Genomic DNA, 21268 nt, shown 5'->3' on the forward strand with positions numbered 1-21268 from the left:
CAGTTGTCGGTTGAAAGAGAGCAATTTAAGATAGCAATACTAAAATTAGACACAGATCACTCGGAGTGCACTTGTTACGCGTAAAACAAAAGGATTTGTAGAGCAGAAAAGGGAAACAAAGATTAAGAATATAAAACAGTAGAGAATATAATTTTTACAATTTAGAAATACAGGTGCAAGATTCTAGGCTCTGAAAATTTTAAGATTTCCAATTTTTACTGTCTTAAAGTTGAAAAATCCCAAGCTTTCGGAATCATATTTTAAGCATCGCAGACTTAAAACTTGAATATTTCAAATTAACTAATGATTAATTATTCGACCAATTATTATGCAGACTGTCAGTTCAGCGACAATACACCGCCCATAATGTGGCTGGATCGGAATTGGGTGCTTCCGGACACCGAGCCCGTAGGAAGCATTGTTACCAGGGTTCGTGCCGAGGATAACGAACAGGACACGTTGAGTTACGGACTGGAACCAGGACAACCGCTTGGACACAATTACAATGGGGACGATAGTCCTCAGCCACCGTTACCCTTCTTCATCGACAACAGTACAGGCACCGTCGTCCTCAACGAGACTCTCAAAGGAAGAGTGAGTATTCCTCTCGACACATATAAATTGTAAAAATAGTCTCGACCCAAAGTTCACGCCTGTTTCAAATATTTGATTTTGATTTTGTAATATTTAAAATATATTTTTTTCAATAAACCGTAAAATAGCTTCTCAAATAATTCGTGCGCCTCTTTCTTTTTTAATCAAATGTATATTAGGTGTGTATGAATTATTCAACGATTACAAAATGTGCTTTAAGTCTTGCGTCATGTTTAATGTAAGAATTGCTAAATATATATTAATATTCTAAATATTACGGCATTATGTGTGTTACGTTGCTTGCGAGATATAAAGTTATAATGAGATTTGAACAAACCGGCTCTGCGGGAAAAATATATTTCGTAGAAAAAGGAGGAGCGCAATCGCGTCTTCGACAAAGGCATAGCTTGTGTGTATGTACTTATACGGCGTTCCTTGAGACGCTTGAATTACGCTTCTTGCTCATTCTTTCCAGGGAGGCCAGAACCTGTTCCTCTACGTGACCGTTTCTGACGGTCAGCTCACGGCGAAGACCGAGGTCTACGTCAACATCAAGAACACGTCGGCACCGAATCAGGGGAAAACAAGGTGCGTGATCGCGATGGCCTTTTCGATAACTTAATGCTCGGATTTTTTTTTTAATCAAAACAAGCAAACTGGCTTTTAAAACAAGTGGACACGGAAAATGCTCAGAATCATCGATTAATTTTTAACATTAGAAATTAAATTCGTGTTTCAATTTTTCTGCAAGAATTTTTACAATATAAATATAAGTAATTTTAACGAAATACGCGCAAAAATAAAAAATTGCTTTCTAACTGTTGATGTTTTCGTGCTCTAAAGAAATAGATAATAACTCTATTTCTTTAAGTTATCTAAATATGGATATTAGTTGAATACTAATTCTAAAATGTGGTTCGATAATATGCAAAATGTCAACTTTTATCACTTTAATGTACATTGTATTTTTATGGTTTTTTTTTTTTTTAATAATTCTTGGAGTCATATATATCCAAATTTATTTATTAAATATTGCCGCTAAAATTGTTTAATATTTAAGATCGAGAGATTATTTCTTTAAAAAATATGATTTATTGCATATAATTAGACGATTTATTTAAATTTACTAGAAATTTCTCACACTTATCTGCAAATATCTTTTCATAAAGAAAATTGTAATCAATATAAGTTTATAGAACACAGCAATTGATATTTTAATGAAAACTTTATTAAATTGAGCGAGTTTACGAAGTAACGTTTTCCGCATAAATGGCAATGAACAACGCGCGACCTTAAGGAGACCCGCTGGTCATCCGTTCTATTATTCATGCTCCACTTCGTTAACGACATCACGGACGGATTGAATAAAAATTGCAGGGTATAGAAAAATATTTGTTACAGAAGAATGGATTTCCTGCATAAAATACCGATAATATTCAATAGATAAAATGTAATAATTTTCGAGAAGAAAAGCTAAATAAATTTTAAGAAGTAGAGAAATTGTTGAAAAAAATTTTGTGCATAATTATGCTGTTATAAAATTAAAAGGGAAAAAAATTATATCTCACTTGCTTAATTTAGCCGTATAAAGTAGTTCATTCGATCGTTTATTCTCAACAGGACACCATTTCCAAGTCAACATGGCTCCGGCGGCCGGATACGACCTCCCCTGCTCGGTCTGCCAAATCTGCCGAATTTTCCTTCGCCCTTACCTCCTTTACCTCCCAAACAGTATTATCCCGAAACTACGAAACTGGAGCTGGAGAGGACGAAACCTAAAGAAAATGACAACAACGTCGGCACCGGCACAGTCAGCACCGCGACAGAAGAGAGCGTCCACGTGAACGAGGTGGAGGGTCCTGCGTTGAGCTCGAAAGTCGCACCCTCCGCCGTGCCACCCTCGCAGGACATGGCGATGACTCTGGTGCCAGTGGCAGCTGGGTGCGCCCTCATCGTTGGCCTCGGCATGGGCGCTTGGTCACTGAGAAACAGATTCTGCAGCAGCCGCAAATCCAAGGCAGACACGGTATACGCGAAATAAAATTAATATAAAGCGGAAGAAATAAAAATTACTTTTTATCCAGAAATAGAAGTAGGACTGACTTTGCAAATTGCTTTCATCGAAATAAAACGAGATACTTAAGACAGAATATTCGCGGGATTTTCAGAAAGAGCAGGCGTCAGTCAGCGTGTCTAATCTGTCCGACGATCCTTCTCTCGTGCTGAAGAGGTGGCGCAGTCCAAAAGCTCACAGCAATCGCTATCAGCCGTGGGAGAAAGAATCGCAAGCAGGCATTCAGAAACAGGAGGATAAGTGGGAGTTTCCCAGGCATAGATTGAAGGTAATCATCATCACACGCGGGCGTGAATAATTCACTTGCTAATTCGATAATTAATCCTCGAGCGTCGCGCTAAACAGAATAATCAATGAACTAATTAGCAAACTTAATTCCATTCGTTATTTTATCGAGTAAATAAATACCGATCAGTTCCGAGTAATCGGTAATTAATAAATTATCAATTCCTTCTCATTAATCGATCAATCCTTCGCAGGTCTTCAACATCCTCGGCGAGGGTTGCTTCGGGCAGGTGTGGAAGTGCGAGGCCCTGGACATCGACGGCAAGTCCGGCGCCACGATCGTGGCGGTGAAGACTCTGAAAGAGAATGCTACCGAACGAGAGCGGCTGGACCTCGCGCAGGAGTTGCGCGTCATGAAGAGCTTGGATCCTCATCCCAATGTCGTGCGGCTTCTGGGATGCTGCACCGAGCGCGAACCCATGTTCGTCATTCTGGAGTACGTGAGCGGTGGCAAGCTGCAGAGCTTTCTCCGGGCTTCCAGAGAAGAGAGGAATCACGGAGGAGCGGGATTGACTTCCAGAGATCTCACCGGATTTGTGTATCAGGTTTGTGAACAATCGAATTATCTAAAATTCGTGGCCAAGCGAAATCAACTCCAATTGTTTACGTTCGTCTCCATTTATTCGCAGATCGCCAAAGGCATGGAGTATCTGGCGTCGAAGGGTATCATTCACAGAGATCTGGCAGCCAGGAACATTCTGATAGACGAGAATCGCGCGTGCAAGGTCGCGGACTTCGGCTTCGCCAGAGATGTGGCGGCTAGTCAAATTTACGAGAGAAAATCGGAGGGTAGATTGCCGATCAGATGGATGGCGCCCGAGAGTTTGTACGACAATATATTTTCCGTCAAGTCCGACATCTGGAGCTTCGGCGTCTTGATCTGGGAGATCGTAACGTTAGGATCGACGCCGTATCCCGGACTCGCTGCTGCAGAGGTATAAATATAGAATGTTAATCTTTATAATTGAATTCTTATAAATGAAATTTACATTAATTAAGTAAACAATAGATCAATAAAAATTAAATATATGTAATTAGCTAAGAATATACGTATGAAATACTAGACGGAATATTTGCGTTTGCAGGTGATGCGACGAATCAAAGAGGGCTATCGATTGGACAGGCCTGAGCATTGTAAGAGAGAACTCTACAATATTATGTATTATTGTTGGGACAAGGATCCGGCATGTAGGCCGTCCTTCGCCGAGCTCGTTAACTTGACCGAAGGCCTGCTGCTCGACGAAACGGACTATATCGAGCTTGACAGGTTTCCGGATCACTCATATTACAACGTGCTCAATCTCAGCGGGGAAAAATTGTGAAGCTCGTGTGGTGATCATTAATGTTAACAATAATTGAATTTTGCATATATAAGTCACCGTACGCGCTTCTGTAATGACATTATTATTTAATTAGCGAGCTTCGTCACGAGGAATCGGATGAAAAGTTTTAAATTATTCGATCAATTGTCCAGCGATTTTTAATCTTTTTAACCAATGAGAACTATTGTATTATATCGTTGATATTGATGATTGAATTATATATCGTTGATAAAAAATTAATATTGCATTTTACAATAATGTGTTTAACGAATGTATTCGAGAATGATTCGAGAATGATTCGAGACAGTGAACTTTGAATCTTTCCATTCTCTACAACATAAGACTGTTTGATCGTTCTGTTAAATACTCACATGCGTTAAATACTCACGTGTGTATAAATACAAGTATGCGGTTTAAGAACAAGTTATTTAATCTAAATGTGACGTCACAAGTCGAAGGAAAGTATTAGAAAAAGATACTTCAATCACTTCATTCGTGTCTAGACATGAAATTGTATATATGTATTAAGTTAAATATTGTTGTAAGTTATTTTGTACATTATCTGTTGTAAGAATAAATAGCTGTACAATTGATAATGCTGTATAATTTAATTGCATTTTAATGAATGATATAAACCTATTTTGCAATAAGATATATTTTATCTGATATCTTTCTGATCTATCTTTGATGATTAATAATTAATAATTATTCCCAGTGAAAATAATTATTTTCATAAAGTGTCCAAGAAGTGTTTACTGCTCACAATCGGAAGAAAACGTGGCGCTTTTCTTCGAAAGTATGTTCGAAAGACGTTCTATAATCGCGCTCGAATAAATTTTTACTGTGTCGGCATCTAGCAATAATATATAAATACTAGAACACGAATATATCTATTGGCTGTTAGTAATTAACAAAGTGTTTTTTAACTTTTAATTTAGCATAAGACATCGTAAGATGTCGACACTAAAAGTTTATATCTTGTCCCGTAAGATAGAGTGAGATATTAATTTGCAAACAAACCATCGTTCTCAGCACATTTCTAACATTCATTTTCTGAATATTATACCAAGAATATATACTAAGAAATATTAAAATATACCAGTAAAGCTGACGAATTACACTGGAAAGTGCTGAACCAAATAATGTGAGACCGTTAATTCCCTACGCGATTCTTATTTAATCGTCGATTGTGGCAGAACTGGGCAACAGAGAAACGGAAAAACGGGGAAGAACCGTAAAGGCTAATTTTGTGACGAATATTTCGTTTGCCGGTGTGTCGAAACATTGTTATTTTTCTGAAAATTTCAAGTCCAAAACGAGAAATCATCATGGTGGAGGAAATACGAGTTTTGGTAAAGTATTGTATACCTCGATATTTTTTATATTGTTATTAACGTAATTTTTTTCTATACGTCTTATCGTTATATCAGTATAGTGAATCATTCATATCTTATCAGTGGTTTAATTTGTTACATTGATACGCATTTAACGACAAATAAATATTTGAAATATGAAAATAAAATAAATATATTTTAATAATATAACACTGTTCTGAAGGTAGTGAACTCTACAAACAATACAAGCTTGAAATCTTGGCTTTGTTGTAGTATTCAGTTTGAATTAATTTTTCAAGTATTGCATATAAAAAAAATGAAATCAAATATATTGCATGATAATTTATTACATTGAATAATGAATGTATATTTCATGATTTTAATTGGTTCACAGTGGTGTGATGCACTTGAGGAATTGCTTCAGTGTCCTGTATGCTTGGATACAACACAGGGGATAAAATATCAATGTATAAATGGACATCATATATGTTCTCAATGTAAGATGCAATTGCAGATATGTCCTGTGTGCAAATCCAATTTTATTACTACAAGAAATCTAGCAGTGGAACAAATTACAGCCAAGCTACAAGATATAAAGGTAGAACTTTCCTTCTCCCATTTAATACAACAATAATAATAATAATAAAATGTGAGAATAACATAATATCTAGGTCTGAGTCAGATATTTATTTTGTATAAAATGACCAGTTGGATGATAAACAGAAACTATGAATATTTTCAGCTGTCCTTGCTGCATCCATATCATGCAATAAATAGAAGAGTTCTGAAAGACAAGATTTGTGCAGCGACTCAAACTGATGATACTTACATGCCTTCCACATCTTCTGGATGTCAAACTGAGCCTTTAAATCTAATGAAACCGAAAAAAAATGAAGAAAGGCTAGCGATAAGCTTGGCACCTAGAGTAGGAAAAGGATTGTATCCATGCAAAATTGGCTCCTGTATTATGGAGCTACCGCATGGAAGAATCATTGGTCACTTGAGATATCATCATAAAGAGATGTTTTATGAGGTACTTCTTATTAAACTTTACAGCTTATACTGGAACATATTTCATTTTTACGATTGAGTTTTCCAAAATCAACTTGAAATAATTACACTAATTTGGATTTACATGATTAATTACAGTGTAATACAAAAGATGGTATGTTTCAAAAGACATGGAACTTGGAGTATGTTTTGAATCGAGATTACGATTATGCCTTTCATATCAAAGACATGGGTTTGTTCTTTTTGAATATTTCCATCAATTCAGTGGGCGGTTTAGAAGGTTCTGTACAAATCGTCAATTGCACCGCTGTGGGCAAGCAGTTCACGTACACATTAGAGATACTTCACGTATACAATAAATACCAAAATGTTCATTACACTGGCCCGGTAAGACTAAATCTAGTGCTGTTTATATTCAAGTGACTTGCATTTTCTTCATATTTTCAAGTTTATATAATTTTGGAGTAATTGTAAAATATCATTGGAAAAAATTTCTAAAGAATTATTTTCACCGTTTAATATGCAGTAATAATAATGATAAATATGTTAAAATATTAAATTCATAATATATTTAACTTATATTTTCAAACAGGTAAAATCATGCAGAGTACGAAGAGACTGTCTTGGTAATGAATGTTTGCGCATACATGAGAACAATATGCGCTTCATAGTGGACATAAGAAACAATAACTTCTTTCGCTGCAACCTGATCATAAAACGCAGAGTTGATTACAGAGCAATCGCCGCACAAGACAATCAGGTGCCTGTACCTATTGAAGATCTTGAAGACTTACTTAATTAAAGAAGCGATTACGTTATAGTGAGTTATTAGAGCCCTGATGAATAACATGGCATGGCGATTGACTACTCGCTAAGCGCCACTGAATATCGAGCAAGAGGTAGCAATAGAATTAAAAAAATTGTAATTCGCCATTGCTGTCTCTTGCTTAGTATTGAATAACGTTCCAAACAGTCAAGTCTAGTGCCGTGAGACGACATTCATCCGGGCTCTAAATGTATTAAAAAAAAAAAAAAAAGGTACATATGCATGGATCTTCGGATTCAATGGCAAAACTATGTACTTTATTGACTGTTCATATAATTTAGTTCCTACCTTTTAATTATTTAACATAAAATAATATTTTAAGAATTTGTTGAAATATGCATGTATCTTTAGACCATTTTCATGACTCGCAATACAATGCTGCCTAATTGAAGACAAATTAGATGGATAAAGCTTGAAGAATTTTGATTTTATTGCGGATTGCAGACAGATGCAATTAGATGCAAATAGTCCACGGATTCAATTGTATTTAGTTTACAGCCACAATTAGGTAGTTCTGTGTTGAAAAGGAAGGCAAAAGAAAACATTAATCGCCTGTATATTTTTATCCGGAACATTTTCTATATATTCTCTCAGTAAAATATAATATCTTGATGCGGAATGAGAAATTTTTTAAGAACTCCATCGCGACGAAATGAAGCAATCGCTTCGTGATATACATGTATTTTAGTCACATGTGTGATACAACTTACATGTAATATTATGGAAAGAAAATCTCTGTTAATGAAATATTTTTGTAAGTGAAATAAAGTCATTATGTTAAAAAAAAAAAAAAAAAAAGAAAAACAAATGTTTAACCATAATTACCGTTCGTCCATCTAATTTCCAAGTACAGAGTTTCGGCACTCGAGTTGCCGGCAAAATCAGGACGAAACTACGCGCGTCGCTGATAACATAGACAATGTGATTCCATAAATCATACTTGCGTGCAGTTTATTGTGAATCTTCGAAAAACTTCACCAAAAAAAAAATCGCGCGCGCATCTCGCTTCGTAATTAGCGTCTACGTTTCCCTTAAATTTCCTGCGCACTAATTAACATATGCTAAGAGCTACTGCACCTTGCACCTCTAACAACTTTTTTTTTTTTTTCTTGTTGTCTGTCTACTTATTCCCATACGAATTAAATTGAATCGCCGTTCGGTAATCGTTTGCTTCTGGTTCTTGCCTTTGTTTAATTTGCAAGAAATCCACTCCAAAAGTCGCGCAATGTGTATTCCGGATTCTTTCGCGGATCTCACATGTGCAATTGGAAAATTAATGAAGATTATATTACCCTCGCGCATATCATAATGCCATGAGGACGACCTTGCGCCTCAGTCGACCTCATTTATACGCTCATTCTACGTATTCTTTTGAGAATTTCGCACCTCTCTCGGACAAATAGGTAATTTTTCGCCGTCGCGCACGCTTGTGGTTATTTAAATCGACATACGCTCAACGCGAAATTACACTCTGCTTGATCTCCTCGACGGATGGTCTGCGCGTCTCTTCAAGTGGTGCCGCCTTCGCGCAGCGATTTCTGTTGCTCCAAAAGTCGTTCTAGCGGGGAGGGACCCGGTCCGGACCACAGAGATTGCTGATGAAGCCGCGTTTTCATCTGATCTTGACTGGCGGAGCTTGAATTGATGGGCGTACTAACAGTGCTCCATGTGTTGCCGCTGAACAAGGAATAAGTGTTGCCGGTGGTCACAGGTTGGGATGGCTTCTGCTCGAGCTAAATAAAATACCAAGAAAATGTTATTATCCAATTCTTCAATAAAATTATTTACAAAATATGTAGCTAGATTTTTACAAATCATATAACTTGGATATATTAAATAAATGATTATTATAATTGTATTTTTAGCTTGAAGAACACTTGGGTTTCACAATGTTCACTTTAAATAAACAAATCGGGCATGAAAACATTTTTAGATTGATTTTTTCGATATTAATTAATATAAATAAATTTTGTCACTTTAATAAAACATTTTCAGACGTTTATTAGGATTATATCTCGCTTTATTCGATTCTTTTTCTCCGCACATAATATGAACGCTATACCGTTTATTTTGAACGACGCTACTTACTTCGAACAATCTGGTATCCTCGAAATTATTTCCTGTCATAAGGTGTCTGCTGTGCTGCCCGTTTTGTTGTTGCTGCTGGTAATTTTTGCCCGGCGTCAGTGGCATTCTACTCGCCACATTTCCGAGATTAGACGAATCGCTCCAGTTCGAAAATGTATTGTCACCGGCGATCGAATCTTTCACGTGCATCTGGCCCGCAGCATTGGCAGCTGAACCCCACCAGGCAATTGGCGGTTGAGGCGGTTGACTGTCCTTCCACAAATTAAAGGATTTGGTCGGCTCGTAATTGCAGAACATATTGTAGCTATTCGCCGGCGGCGGTTGCTGTTGCGGCTGATTCTTAGCCACATTGGTCTGATTCGGGAAGGGAAAGTCGATCGCATCCGCATTCTTCTTGTAGAACGACGGCGATGATTGATTTTGCGACAGCGATTGGCCGAAGGCTTGATTCTGATTGAAGTTACTCTGATTGAAGTTCAGTTGGAAGTTCGACACGCTCGTCGGGCTCTGCGAGTTCGTTAGCGTCGCGAGAGCCTGTTGCGGACGGTCCTTCTCGTACAACGCCGACATCATCCCTGATATATTCGCTATGCCCGAACCGTTCACGCTCAATTGATTGTGCATGCCGTTTGATCGGGGATTGCTCGGCATCAAGCCCTGCTGCTGCTGCTGCTGCTGCTGCTGCTGCTGCTGCTGCTGCTGCTGCTGCAGCCCCATCGCGTGGCTCTGCTGTTCCATGCTCATGCTCGTCTGCAGTCCCATATTATTCGCCTGCAGATTCATACTCTGCGGCATCACACTTGGCTGAGCGGGGGATCCCAATCGCATGTTTTGCTGCAGCAGCTGCGCGGGGCTGTGCGACACGCTCTGCGGCATTCTTTGGTGCAACGGTCTGCTCTGGTTGATCGCGTGGTGCATTCCATTCATGGTCTGCGGCATTCCCGCGGCCGGCTGGCCGTTGTTGTTGAACTGTCCTTGCATCTGGTAATGCGGTATATTCGCCGGTGGCGGCCGATTTGTCATGAAGTTCTTGGCGAACTGCGGATTTTGCACGTTAAACGATTGATTCGGGTAGCAAGTCGGTCCCAGTGTCGGCGTCTGTTGCGCCGATATGCCGACATGCATCTGCGGTAGCATTTGCTGAGCGACTTGCTGGACTTGTTGCTCCTTGACTGCCAGTTGATTCACCTGAGCGGGCATTGGGATGCTGGCCGGTACTTTCGCGGATCTCTGCTGGCTCTGAACCGGCGCGGACAGGTTCTGAGAGGCGGACGGAGCAAGTGACATCGCCGACAGCCGATTCTGAATGCTGATAAGCGTGTTATTCGCACCGGGAGTTTCGTTAGCTTTCGGCATCTCCGGAATTGGCGCCGGTTTATTCGCGGCAGAGGTATTGGCCGGCGGAACGGCCATTGCTTTCACCTTTCTATCGTTTTCCTCTTCGACGATCACGGGCGACACGTTCTTAAACGTCACTTGCTTCTGCTCGGTCTCCGCGCGGCGCATGATTGCCTGCATCGCTATGTTCTGTCGCGGCTTCCTGGCGCACGGCTGAGAATTCACTTCGACGCTGCTCGTTTCCGCGACGCTCGTTAAGGAATCTCGGTTTCGTTCCAAGGAGCCTTGCGGTTTGAGAATACCTTGGAAAATCTTCTTGTCGGTGAAAATCTCTGTGTCATTTTCTACGGAACTTTTGCTACTCGCTGCTTCGGACAGCGCCGGGCTCATCGGCGTGCTTAGCTGCTTGTCCTTGTTCAAACTAAGTTCCTCGAGTTCCTTCATCAGTTCGTTGCTGGGCCCGGCACCGTTGCTCATAGACGTAAATCTGTTATCGCCCGTTTTCTCCTCCGTCGTGATCGTGATTGGTGCCAATCCATTGATCTGGTATTGCGCAAGGCAACGACCCAGATGCAGAATGCGTATAGCTCGTAATTTATTTAACGTCGCGATGTCGCCTTCTAGCGTAGTATTTGTAAATCTCAGGTTCTCGAAGCTCTTCTCCAACGGTAGGAAACCCTGGAGATCACGGTCCTCTGGTAGCGGCACTGCAACATCTGTTCCGAGGCAGCATGTTATAAATGCACTAAGCACATTTTATTTTCTTAATTAATTTATAGCTTTTATATATATATTTACACACAAAGCGCTATATATTCTTTGAAATATAATTGCAATACGTACAATAATTATTATGTCTTATACTATAAATTTAATTTTTAAACATATTGATTAAATTATGTGAGAAAATAATTTTGCAAGATATAATTATTACTTAATAATCTTAAATATATAATACAACTACTTACATTCGTCATATTTGAAATCCACTACGCAATTTTGTAGAGCATTTAACAACACACAAAGGCTGGGCCAGATTTGTAATCTCGATGTAAAAGCAACTTCCTCTAAAACCGTGGGTTTTATGTTGATCCAATCAAGGCACAGTTTTACTGCAATAAAAAGACAATTTTCTTTATTACTTTTCTCTTCTTTTCAATGATCAAACGTAAACATTGTAATAATGCGTGAAATACTTACTCGAAGGCAACGCAAAGTACTCGATGATAGAATTCTTTATTGTGTAGACGGGTAACAGCAAAGCAGACAGAGTGCCTGCGATTAGGTCCAGTATGCAGTCGCGGGCAAGTTTTTCGTCATTGGTTAACTGCTCATTCTTCAGCATTTCCATGCTGTCATTGCTGATTCCGGTTGTATGTTGCAGAGCATACAAGTTGATTACCAGCATCTGTATAAGCATCCATGAGCTGAAACTCTCGGTGGCGACCAGTGCAGTCAACGCTTCCGTCAACTGTTTACTATATGAGCACGCAAGCTTCAAATCGCCGAAATTATGGATTATTCCATGTAACTTCAAAAAAACAGAGATGTACTCCTGAGAGTTTAGTTTGGTCTTGCCGTCAACATTGAAGGATTTGTCGTTCAAGGCGGAGGACAAAGTTGTAGCGAGATTTGCTGTGGCAACAGGAAACGGATGCTTCACAGCTACCGAGCGTGCATAGTGAAACACCGTGCCCAGTTTATCACCACGAGATGCTTCCAAAAGCGCCAATTGATTGTACGGCTGTCCGCTGGATGGTGATAGCAGGACAGCATGTCTGTAAAACATCTCGGCTTGCTTGCTCTCATTCCTGTACCGCGCAATGTCGCCCAAGTGTACAAGGCAATACTGGCAGGCGTAAAAACAAGACGATTTGTGAGGCGGAGATAATTTTTCAACAGCTTTCCACGGAGATGTACACCCATACATATAACCTTTCCTAGAAAAATCGATTAAGTTCTCAATAAAAAAAAAAAAAATTAAAATATAATAAATTTGTATAAGATTTATAAGAAAAAAACATACCTTCTAAACGGTAAATCCAAATCGAATACAGTGCATATTTCCTGCAGCAAGGTTAAATAAAATCCACTAGCTGCTTCTAAGCACCAACTGAGCAATGCCTGAGATTCACCACGCTTGGGGTTCTTCCTATCCTTAGCCTGTGATTGCAGAGTCGCTATATAATTCTTAAATCCAAGATTCCACAGCTCCTGCTCGACCTTCCTATCCAAGGCATACTCCAAATCCAGTATGAGAACCTGCTGGTATATCTTTTGCAACTGCTGCTGACATACCCAAGCATCATTGTCATTCAGCAAATCCTTGCAGCGCTGGACCTTATCCTTCAATGGTTCCGCCTTTCTGTTAAATATTTATTAAACATTAAGAAAATAAGAAGCAGAGATGTTTTGTTGCATTTGGAGCTAACTAAAACTTACTTCAAAGCTTGAACGGCTGCCTTTAGGCCCATATTCTGTATTCCCTGTGGTCAAATGCAACGTCCTTCACCTGCACAATTCATCACAGTGTTAATATTATTCTGTTCAAAGAAAAAAAAACAAAATTTAACTTTGCGAGAAATTTAATTCTGCAAAAACTTTAAACTTCAATTCCTCTTTTAACCTCTCATTGAAAATCACATCCACTTTCGACTATGATTGTCGGCGCGAAATCATACTTCAGAAAGGTACAGAAAAAGATCGCAAACAAACATACGTTTCATCATCATCGATTTCGATCGACTGCACAATTCAATTGGAATAAATCGCGACGCAATTGCTTGCGCTCAACAGAAAATTGACTAAGTGGACGCCATTTTTTTCCAGCGTACTGAAAGTACAAATAAGCGCAATCCAGCGCAACTCGTTGCTGACTCGTTGCGAAGTACAAATGAACATAACCTAATAACTATTGAAATATGAAACACGGTTTTCTGATGAACGCAATTAATCTTTCATGAAAAAGCGCACCATAATGATAAGCGACGAGTCATGCAAAAATTCTTATCGTTCATCATGAGATATCAATTATGATCACAAATATAGGATTATATAGGATTGTAGATATAGGTTAGGTGCCCTGTAATGATAGCGGAATGGCGATGTATGTGTGCATGACATTTTTTTTCTTTTACGCTGATTGTGTAAGTGTATAAATATACATGTACAGAGGAGGGGACGTGAGGATGGAAATTAATTCGCAGAGAAACAATTTCAGAATAATGAGATAAATATTTTTCCTGATTAAATAACTTACTTTCGTACATTTCTGCACGACGCAAACCTTTCAACGCCTCCGACGTTGACAGATGGAAGCTTTCGATGCGTTCCGAAAAAAATTGCGCCGTTCTTGCAACAATTCCTTAAAATTAGTTTCGGTGATGTAACACAGAAAAATGGAAAAATTAAAATATTAAATTTTATGGATAATATTTTGCGTTAAAATGTCGATACCTTTTCCTAATATATAGTACAATGCATTGTATCAAATATCGCACACGAGGTTAAGTTCAAGTTGATGTCAACGAAAATGTTGAATATTACTGTGAAACCGCATTTAGGCGAGCATTTAAAATGCTTTCAATATCTGTGGCAATGGCACAAGAAAGTAAGTATTTAATTATTCTATTAAAATTCTATGCACAAAGTCTGAAGAAAAGTAATTGGAAAATCTTGTGCTTAACCTTTACTTTGAAGCATTTTATTTTAGATTTAATGAACTATCACGCAAAAAGTATTAAAATTAGGATTAATAAAAAAATAAACATACAATTATTTTACTAATAATATAATTTCTGCTTTCTGTTTTGTTTTAGTACAGCATAACGACTGAACCAACTAAGACCAAGCAAGAAAACGTAGAAGCTAGACAAAGGGATATTATGGCACGGGGCCTTCCAAAACGAAAACGAATGAAAGGTGTTAAACAAATTCTTCTAGTTGCCTCTGGAAAAGGTGGCGTTGGAAAATCGACAACGTCTGTGAATCTGGCAACTGCCTTAAAAATTCTGGAGCCAAAGAAGTCCATTGGATTATTGGATGCTGATGTTTTTGGACCCTCTGTACCCTTGATGATGAACATACACGAATCACCTGTAATAAATCAAGAGAACTTTATGGAACCACTTGTAAATTATGGTGTGAAATGGTGATTAATTGTCAAACGTGTTAAACGATCTGATAAATGAGGTTGTGCTCTATAATTTCGTATTTCAAATATGCAGTATGTCCATGGGATTTTTAATCGGTGAGAAATCACCGGTAGTCTGGAGAGGTCTCATGGTGATGAGTGCGTTGGACAAATTGATAAATCAGGTGGCTTGGGGACCACTTGATTATCTTGTGATCGACACTCCTCCTGGGACAGGAGACACGCATCTTTCCTTAATTCAGAATCTTTTCATCGCTGGTGCATTGCTGGTAACGACGCCACAAAAAGTTGCGCTAGAAGTGACTAGGAGAGGCGCAAATATGTTCAAAAAGTTGGATATACCTGTTGCTGGTATTGTGGAAAATATGAGCACTGTTACATGTCCGAAATGCATGTCTGAGGTGTCCATTTTTGGTAACGCAACTCAATCGCTAGCTAAAGAACTTGGTAATAAATTATTAATAAAATATGATTTAATCGTGACATTATTTATGTATTGTATTTAATGTTTCTTTTTATTCTATGTTGCAGGTATAGATATTTTGCAAAAGATACCAATGCATGAGAGTATTGCGGAAAGTTCAGACAGTGGTAAACCTATTGTTTTGGTGGCGCCAAAAAGTAGACAAGCAGAAGCTTATAGAGAATTAGCGGAACAAGTTATTACATTTTTGAGCAAGCAGGAAATAAATGAGGAGTCATAAAACAGAATAACTTTATAGTCAAGTAAAACTTATCTCTGATCTTTTTAACATACCTCGATAAAAGGCCATCATATTTTCTAAAATATGATAAAATGAAATATAATCAAAATTATTGAATTGTTTTTGCTATATTCTCTAATCGGTAACAAATTAATAACATTTCTTTGAATTAAAATGCATTCTTTAGAACAATGTTTTATGATTATCAATTTTTCGAATTAAGACTAATTTAAAAAATTTTTTAAACAGATAAAATTTTAAAGATTATATTTAATTATTTAATGAATTTAACTATTTAAAACGAATACCTAATTTTCTAATTTCTTAATATATTCACAAGCAAATGCATAAGGAAATGGACCAATCAATTTATACATATGTTTATGCGATTATGCAAGTTTGTCTGGATAGGCCTTTACGTTTTTGTTTGTACGTTGACTGAAGTTTAAAGCCGAGAGCACAAGCTTTTACATAAAGCATAACGCATAAGCATAAGGAAATTGATTGGTCTATATATAAGCATAAGCAAATGCATAAGGAAATGGACCAATCAATTTCCTTATGCTTATGCGTTATGCTTTATGCAAAAGTCTGTGCTCCGGCCATAAGTTTATATAAGCCGAGAGCACAAGCTTTTACATAATGCGTAATGCATAAGCATAAGGAAATTGATTGGTCTATATATAAGCATAAGCAAATGCATAAGGAAATGGACCAATCAATTTCCTTATGCTTATGCGTTATGCTTTATGCAAAAGTCTGTGCTCCGGCCATAAGTTTATATAAGCCGAGAGCACAAGCTTTTACATAATGCGTAATGCATAAGCATAAGGAAATTGATTGGTCTATATATAAGCATAAGCAAATGCATAAGGAAATGGACCAATCAATTTCCTTATGCTTATGCGTTATGCTTTATGCAAAAGTCTGTGCTCCGGCCAATACGTTTAAGTTTATGATCAGTAATTTAACGTAATGGCCGGAGCACAGACTTTTGCATAAAGCATAACGCATAAGCATAAGGAAATTGATTGGTCCATTTCCTTATGCATTTGCTTATGCTTATATATAGACCAATCAATTTCCTTATGCTTATGCGTTATGCTTTATGTAAAAGCTTGTGCTCTCGGCTTAACGTAACACGTTACGAAGAAGCTTGTGCGGTGGCCCTTAGGTTCAGCTTGATCTAGAAAGAAGTTGGACAAATTGGTCGTCACATCCGCTGTACAAGTAGAAACTGACTGTAATGGGGGATTCACACTGCGTCCGATGTCCGACGTACGACGTCCGATATCCAATAATAGAGCTTGTTTTCTAGAAATTCTAACTAGAGATATTTTATCGTCTAGAAAACAAGCTCTACTATTAAATATCGGACGTCGTACATAGGAATAGGACGCAGTGTGAATCCTCCATAAAGCGTCGCTGTATTGCAAACAAGCCTTGTGATTTTTGTGACCGGTCTGAGCGTCCCGTTCATGTCGGTATCCGTTGTTTTGTCGATTTTTGGCGGGCCAAATAGCAGCTTGTACTTTGCCCTTTAATTATTTCTCGAATTAGCGAATCTGTGAAGGATAAATGATGGCAGACAAGGACGGCGGTGAGGATTTGCTTGTTTTTGATATTTGTTGAGCGTTCACTCTGCTTTCTCGCGAAAATAAACAAGTGTAGTTAGTCGGCAACTTTCGGGAAGCATCCTAATAAACAATGCTACTAGCTATTGAAAATAAGATACAACTTTGTCTCCCTGTTGTCACGCTTAACAATTCGAATAATTAATGGTTTGTCACATTTTCGCGATGCTAAAACTAGCAGAATTATCATTATTAAAGCGAGACCGGTTCGAGCACGTTGTGACGCGTGTAATTGTAATTGCTAACGATATCTCATAGGATTCTAGAACCTTGATTCTACGGGACTTCTAAACAATAACGTATAATATATACTTCGTGGTATGCACAATATATCGGTTGAAAAAAACATGTTCATAAATATTTAAAGCAAATACTGCTTCTCCAGATATTTGCATTTCATCAAATTGAACATGGACTCTTCTAATGATCATTTTTTCAATTTTGTCGTAAAATGTACAATTGCAATACCAGAATGTTAATTTGAACATTATATAAGCACATTAATTTTAAGGTATATATAATTTTACACAATAATTGTGTATGTGTATATGTATGTTTTATATTTTATACATTACACATGACACGTATAGTAAATTACGAAATAAATGATAAATCATGGCATATCTTTGATTCCTGATAAAAGAACGAGTAAAAGATATGAATAAACTTTTTTGATTGGTTGAGTAATTTGAGAAAAATGATTTTGGATATGAAAATAACATTTGACCTTATATTGTTGTGTGTTGAGTACTTATGTGCAGCTAGCAAGCTTGTGGAAGATTTTGAAGTTTTTGTTTACTACATACAATTTATTATATCAGATCTTTGTATCAGATACTGACTTCTACTTGTTAAATTTTACTGATTTCTCTAAATGAATCCAGATAAGATTTTTCCAGCAACAAATTTGCAGCATTGGGGTAATTTTGAAAATAATTTTATAACACAAAATGTAATTAGTGAATATTGATAACATTGAAAGTAGTAAATTGCAAGTAGAGAGAATTATCACAAGAAAATAATAAAAGAAACTATTCAAACCAGTATACAAATATTAGTATAAAGTCATATTCAAAAATATATTTCTCAAAATCTGTGCAATCAATCAAAAAGATAAATTCTACTCTTTTACTTTTCAGGAAGCATTGTTGCTTCTACTAGTTCATATTCATCATGGCCAAACACCCCTCGTGTTCTTCCAATTTTTAAAACCTTACGCCGTCGCCGATTATTTAACAAACGTTATCTTTTATTGTTTACTGGCAATAAAAGACTTGGTATTTACTGGATCTATATGACACTTTGTTTAACAATTACATTTGTATTTTATTATTCATGTATTTTTTATGATTCGGATTTTTGCATACATAGCATAGGATTTAAATGTTATACCTTTTTTGTTCAGAGGGTTTTGATGATGCAGTGGAGGAACGTATTATCAATGAAGAGTACAAGATATGGAAAAAGAACACACCATTTCTTTACGACCTTGTAATGACACATGCTTTGGAGTGGCCTTCTCTGACAGCTCAATGGCTTCCAGATGTTACTCGACCCGAAGGGAAGGATTATTCAGTCCATCGGCTGATTCTGGGCACTCATACTTCGGATGAACAAAATCATTTGCTTATTGCTAGCGTACAATTACCAAATGAAGATGCGCAATTTGATGCTTCTCATTATGATAATGAAAAGGGAGAATTTGGTGGATTTGGTTCTGTAAGTGGCAAAATCGAAATTGAGATCAAGATCAATCACGAGGGCGAAGTCAACAGGGCTCGATACATGCCACAGAACCCATGTGTAATTGCAACGAAAACTCCCTCAAGTGATGTGCTAGTATTTGACTACACGAAACATCCTAGTAAACCGGATCCCAATGGCGAATGTCATCCAGATTTGAGGTACTCGCATGATAAAGTATATCGGTATTAATGTAATTATTATTGTATGTTTGTTTTTTTATCATTTATAATTCTAATCGCAGATTGCGAGGACATCAAAAGGAAGGTTATGGCCTTTCATGGAATCCAAATCTTAACGGATACTTATTGAGCGCATCCGACGATCACACAATTTGCTTGTGGGATATCAACGCGACACCGAAGGAGAATCGTGTTATCGACGCGAAAACCATCTTCACGGGTCACACAGCTGTGGTCGAGGATGTCGCTTGGCATCTATTGCACGAATCGTTATTTGGTTCTGTTGCTGATGATCAAAAACTGATGATTTGGGATACTAGGTAATTGCATCTTTGCATTGTATTAACGATATATCTAATAATTTAAATATTTACCTTAGATGGATATTTCAATTCTTCAGAGAATAAAGATTTAGATTCAGGACAAGAATATTCAGAATCTGAATTTAAATAAAATTGAAAAAAATAAATGAATATGCTATTAATGTCTAGAGAATTAATGTGATGTTAATGCAATTAATTTTAATGCTACTGAAATTACGATTAATTGATGTGTGTGCATACATAGAGGCGCACAATACAGTGCATATTATATAGTTAAATTTCGATTCTCACATAGGTGCAACAATACCAGCAAACCGAGTCACACCGTTGACGCTCACACTGCCGAAGTAAATTGCTTGAGCTTCAATCCGTATTCTGAATTCATACTGGCAACTGGTAGTGCGGATAAGACTGTAGCACTGTGGGACTTGCGAAATCTCAAATTGAAATTACATTCATTCGAATCGCATAAGGATGAAATTTTCCAAGTTCAATGGTCACCTCATAATGAGACGATACTAGCTAGCAGTGGAACAGATAGACGACTACATGTTTGGGATCTTAGCAAAATCGGCGAGGAACAATCGAGCGAAGATGCAGAGGATGGGCCACCTGAACTTCTGGTAATTAAATTCAATTTGCGAGTAACAAAATTAATAAAAAAGATTTCTTGATAAAACTATACATTATTTTTGAAATTAAAATATTAAAAAAAAAAAAAATTTTTTTTTTTAAATTTGCAACTAAGAATTTAAATACTTCCACAGTTCATACACGGAGGCCATACTGCGAAGATTAGTGACTTCTCGTGGAATCCGAATGAACCGTGGGTCATTTGTTCAGTGTCTGAGGACAATATAATGCAAGTTTGGCAAATGGCAGAGAATATTTACAACGATGAGGAACCCGAGACACCTGGGAGCGAAATCGAGACCGGTGGTTCATAATGAGGATAAACATAATTGATCCTGTTATTTTTCCATCGCCGATTGAGATACAAGTACCAAGCCATGGTTGCGATATTTGTCTCGTGACAGATTTCTTTTTACGAAGAAGCAATAATTCTTGCTTTTCGGATCCTTGCTAAATCCATTGGTTACATAAATTGCGCGAAAATGTTACAACTAGAAAAAGAAAAAAAAATTCTATCGATATTTTCCACCACATTTTGAACAGATGATAAAATACATAAATTCATTTTATTAAATCTGACTAAACGCGTTTGCATTTCTAATTGATAATTTTGCAACGAAATATAAAAACAACTGGGAATGATTCAAAATAATAAGAACGGCGAGCATTATTGTTTCGCGGTGATTAATTAGATATGTCACAAACCCAACGGAATCAATTAACCAATTAAAAACTCAACTAGCTGAATAACGGCTAGTTATACATTTGTTATAAACCATTTTTTCATATAAAGGTACTATTTCTCTGTCACAGCGGAAGCTCACGTAACACCTAGAAAATACCAAGTACTTTTTCTACTTCGTTTTAAGTATGAATAATAAAGAAATAATGTAAACTCGGTGATGCTCAACTCGACTTATGCTTATCTCAATTTCCTTTATTAGCAAGCGATTCTTCCCCACTATAATCCCTCATATAATTTAAAATAATTCCGACTATATATATATATATTATGGGTAAAGGA

At 37.3% G+C, this 21268-nt stretch overlaps 5 protein-coding genes across 9 annotated transcripts in view; 4 read left to right on the forward strand and 1 right to left on the reverse strand.

Annotated features, from left to right (window-relative positions):
* The window catches only part of Cad96Ca (tyrosine kinase receptor Cad96Ca), an 85673-nt gene extending 80802 nt beyond the window's left edge, over positions 1-4871 (forward strand). Inside the window, exons 6-12 of the mRNA XM_067359976.1 lie at positions 335-594; positions 1070-1182; positions 2215-2620; positions 2763-2936; positions 3148-3498; positions 3583-3888; positions 4039-4871. Of these exons, the coding sequence (XP_067216077.1) occupies positions 335-594; positions 1070-1182; positions 2215-2620; positions 2763-2936; positions 3148-3498; positions 3583-3888; positions 4039-4275 (1847 nt within the window). The 3' untranslated portion in view covers positions 4276-4871. The remainder of the gene's footprint in view (positions 1-334; positions 595-1069; positions 1183-2214; positions 2621-2762; positions 2937-3147; positions 3499-3582; positions 3889-4038) is intronic.
* Positions 4872-5044: 173 nt separating this feature from the next.
* On the forward strand, positions 5045-8254 carry LOC137001320 (uncharacterized). Of its 2 annotated transcripts, XM_067360039.1 has the most exons (5): positions 5045-5627; positions 6004-6207; positions 6352-6642; positions 6759-7007; positions 7213-8254. In XM_067360039.1, the coding sequence occupies exons 1-5, from the start codon at positions 5604-5606 to the stop codon at positions 7420-7422; spliced, it is 978 nt and encodes a 325-aa protein (XP_067216140.1). In that variant the 5' UTR covers positions 5045-5603; the 3' UTR covers positions 7423-8254. The 2 variants fall into 2 exon arrangements, with proteins under 2 accessions (XP_067216140.1, XP_067216139.1); XM_067360038.1 differs by lacking the exon at positions 5045-5627 and having other exon boundaries at positions 5953-6207.
* On the reverse strand, positions 8004-14221 carry LOC105675696 (nonsense-mediated mRNA decay factor SMG7-like). 3 transcript variants are annotated; one of them, XM_012373019.2, is made up of 7 exons: positions 14132-14221; positions 13315-13384; positions 12899-13237; positions 12073-12812; positions 11841-11984; positions 9535-11588; positions 8004-9179 (listed from the first exon to the last, which is right to left on the reverse strand). In XM_012373019.2, the coding sequence occupies exons 2-7, from the start codon at positions 13344-13346 to the stop codon at positions 8955-8957; spliced, it is 3534 nt and encodes a 1177-aa protein (XP_012228442.2). In that variant the 5' UTR covers positions 13347-13384; positions 14132-14221; the 3' UTR covers positions 8004-8954. The 3 variants fall into 3 exon arrangements, with proteins under 3 accessions (XP_012228442.2, XP_012228441.2, XP_012228443.2); XM_012373018.2 differs by lacking the exon at positions 14132-14221 and adding an exon at positions 13592-13787; XM_012373020.2 differs by lacking the exon at positions 14132-14221 and adding an exon at positions 13499-13787.
* On the forward strand, positions 14008-15739 carry Nubpl (NUBP iron-sulfur cluster assembly factor, mitochondrial). The gene is made up of 4 exons (XM_012373035.2): positions 14008-14482; positions 14691-15022; positions 15099-15472; positions 15557-15739. Exons 1-4 carry the CDS (start codon positions 14393-14395, stop codon positions 15727-15729), a joined length of 969 nt encoding a protein of 322 aa, XP_012228458.2. The 5' UTR covers positions 14008-14392; the 3' UTR covers positions 15730-15739.
* A 1421-nt stretch (positions 15740-17160) lies between these two features.
* On the forward strand, positions 17161-21154 carry Caf1-55 (chromatin assembly factor 1 p55 subunit). Of its 2 annotated transcripts, XM_067359978.1 has the most exons (6): positions 18143-18283; positions 18503-18640; positions 18769-19267; positions 19351-19608; positions 19907-20234; positions 20379-21154. In XM_067359978.1, the coding sequence occupies exons 1-6, from the start codon at positions 18238-18240 to the stop codon at positions 20556-20558; spliced, it is 1449 nt and encodes a 482-aa protein (XP_067216079.1). In that variant the 5' UTR covers positions 18143-18237; the 3' UTR covers positions 20559-21154. The 2 variants fall into 2 exon arrangements, with proteins under 2 accessions (XP_012228647.1, XP_067216079.1); XM_012373224.2 differs by lacking the exons at positions 18143-18283; positions 18503-18640 and adding an exon at positions 17161-17329.
* Positions 21155-21268: the final 114 nt, after the last annotated feature.

The sequence above is a fragment of the Linepithema humile genome, chromosome 7 (genome assembly GCF_040581485.1).
Source record: "Linepithema humile isolate Giens D197 chromosome 7, Lhum_UNIL_v1.0, whole genome shotgun sequence".
Lineage (NCBI taxonomy): Eukaryota > Metazoa > Arthropoda > Insecta > Hymenoptera > Formicidae > Linepithema > Linepithema humile.

Coding starts and splice junctions, on each gene's coding strand:
- Caf1-55 (XM_067359978.1), top strand. CDS start 18,238: ATGAATCCAGATAAGATTTTTCCAGCAACAAATTTGCAGCATTGGG. Junction 18,641..18,768: donor TACTGGCAATAAAAGACTTG/GTATTTACTGGA, acceptor TTTTTTGTTCAG/AGGGTTTTGATGATGCAGTG. Junction 20,235..20,378: donor ATGGGCCACCTGAACTTCTG/GTAATTAAATTC, acceptor ATACTTCCACAG/TTCATACACGGAGGCCATAC.
- Nubpl (XM_012373035.2), top strand. CDS start 14,393: ATGTCAACGAAAATGTTGAATATTACTGTGAAACCGCATTTAGGCGAG. Junction 14,483..14,690: donor TGTGGCAATGGCACAAGAAA/GTAAGTATTTAA, acceptor GTTTTGTTTTAG/TACAGCATAACGACTGAACC. Junction 15,473..15,556: donor ATCGCTAGCTAAAGAACTTG/GTAATAAATTAT, acceptor TCTATGTTGCAG/GTATAGATATTTTGCAAAAG.
- LOC105675696 (XM_012373019.2), bottom strand. CDS start 13,346: ATGGGCCTAAAGGCAGCCGTTCAAGCTTTGAA. Junction 12,813..12,898: donor TTGGATTTACCGTTTAGAAG/GTATGTTTTTTT, acceptor CGATTTTTCTAG/GAAAGGTTATATGTATGGGT. Junction 11,985..12,072: donor GTACTTTGCGTTGCCTTCGA/GTAAGTATTTCA, acceptor TTTTTATTGCAG/TAAAACTGTGCCTTGATTGG.
- LOC137001320 (XM_067360038.1), top strand. CDS start 5,968: ATGAATGTATATTTCATGATTTTAATTGGTTCACAGTGGTGTGATGCA. Junction 6,208..6,351: donor CCAAGCTACAAGATATAAAG/GTAGAACTTTCC, acceptor GAATATTTTCAG/CTGTCCTTGCTGCATCCATA. Junction 7,008..7,212: donor ATGTTCATTACACTGGCCCG/GTAAGACTAAAT, acceptor ATTTTCAAACAG/GTAAAATCATGCAGAGTACG.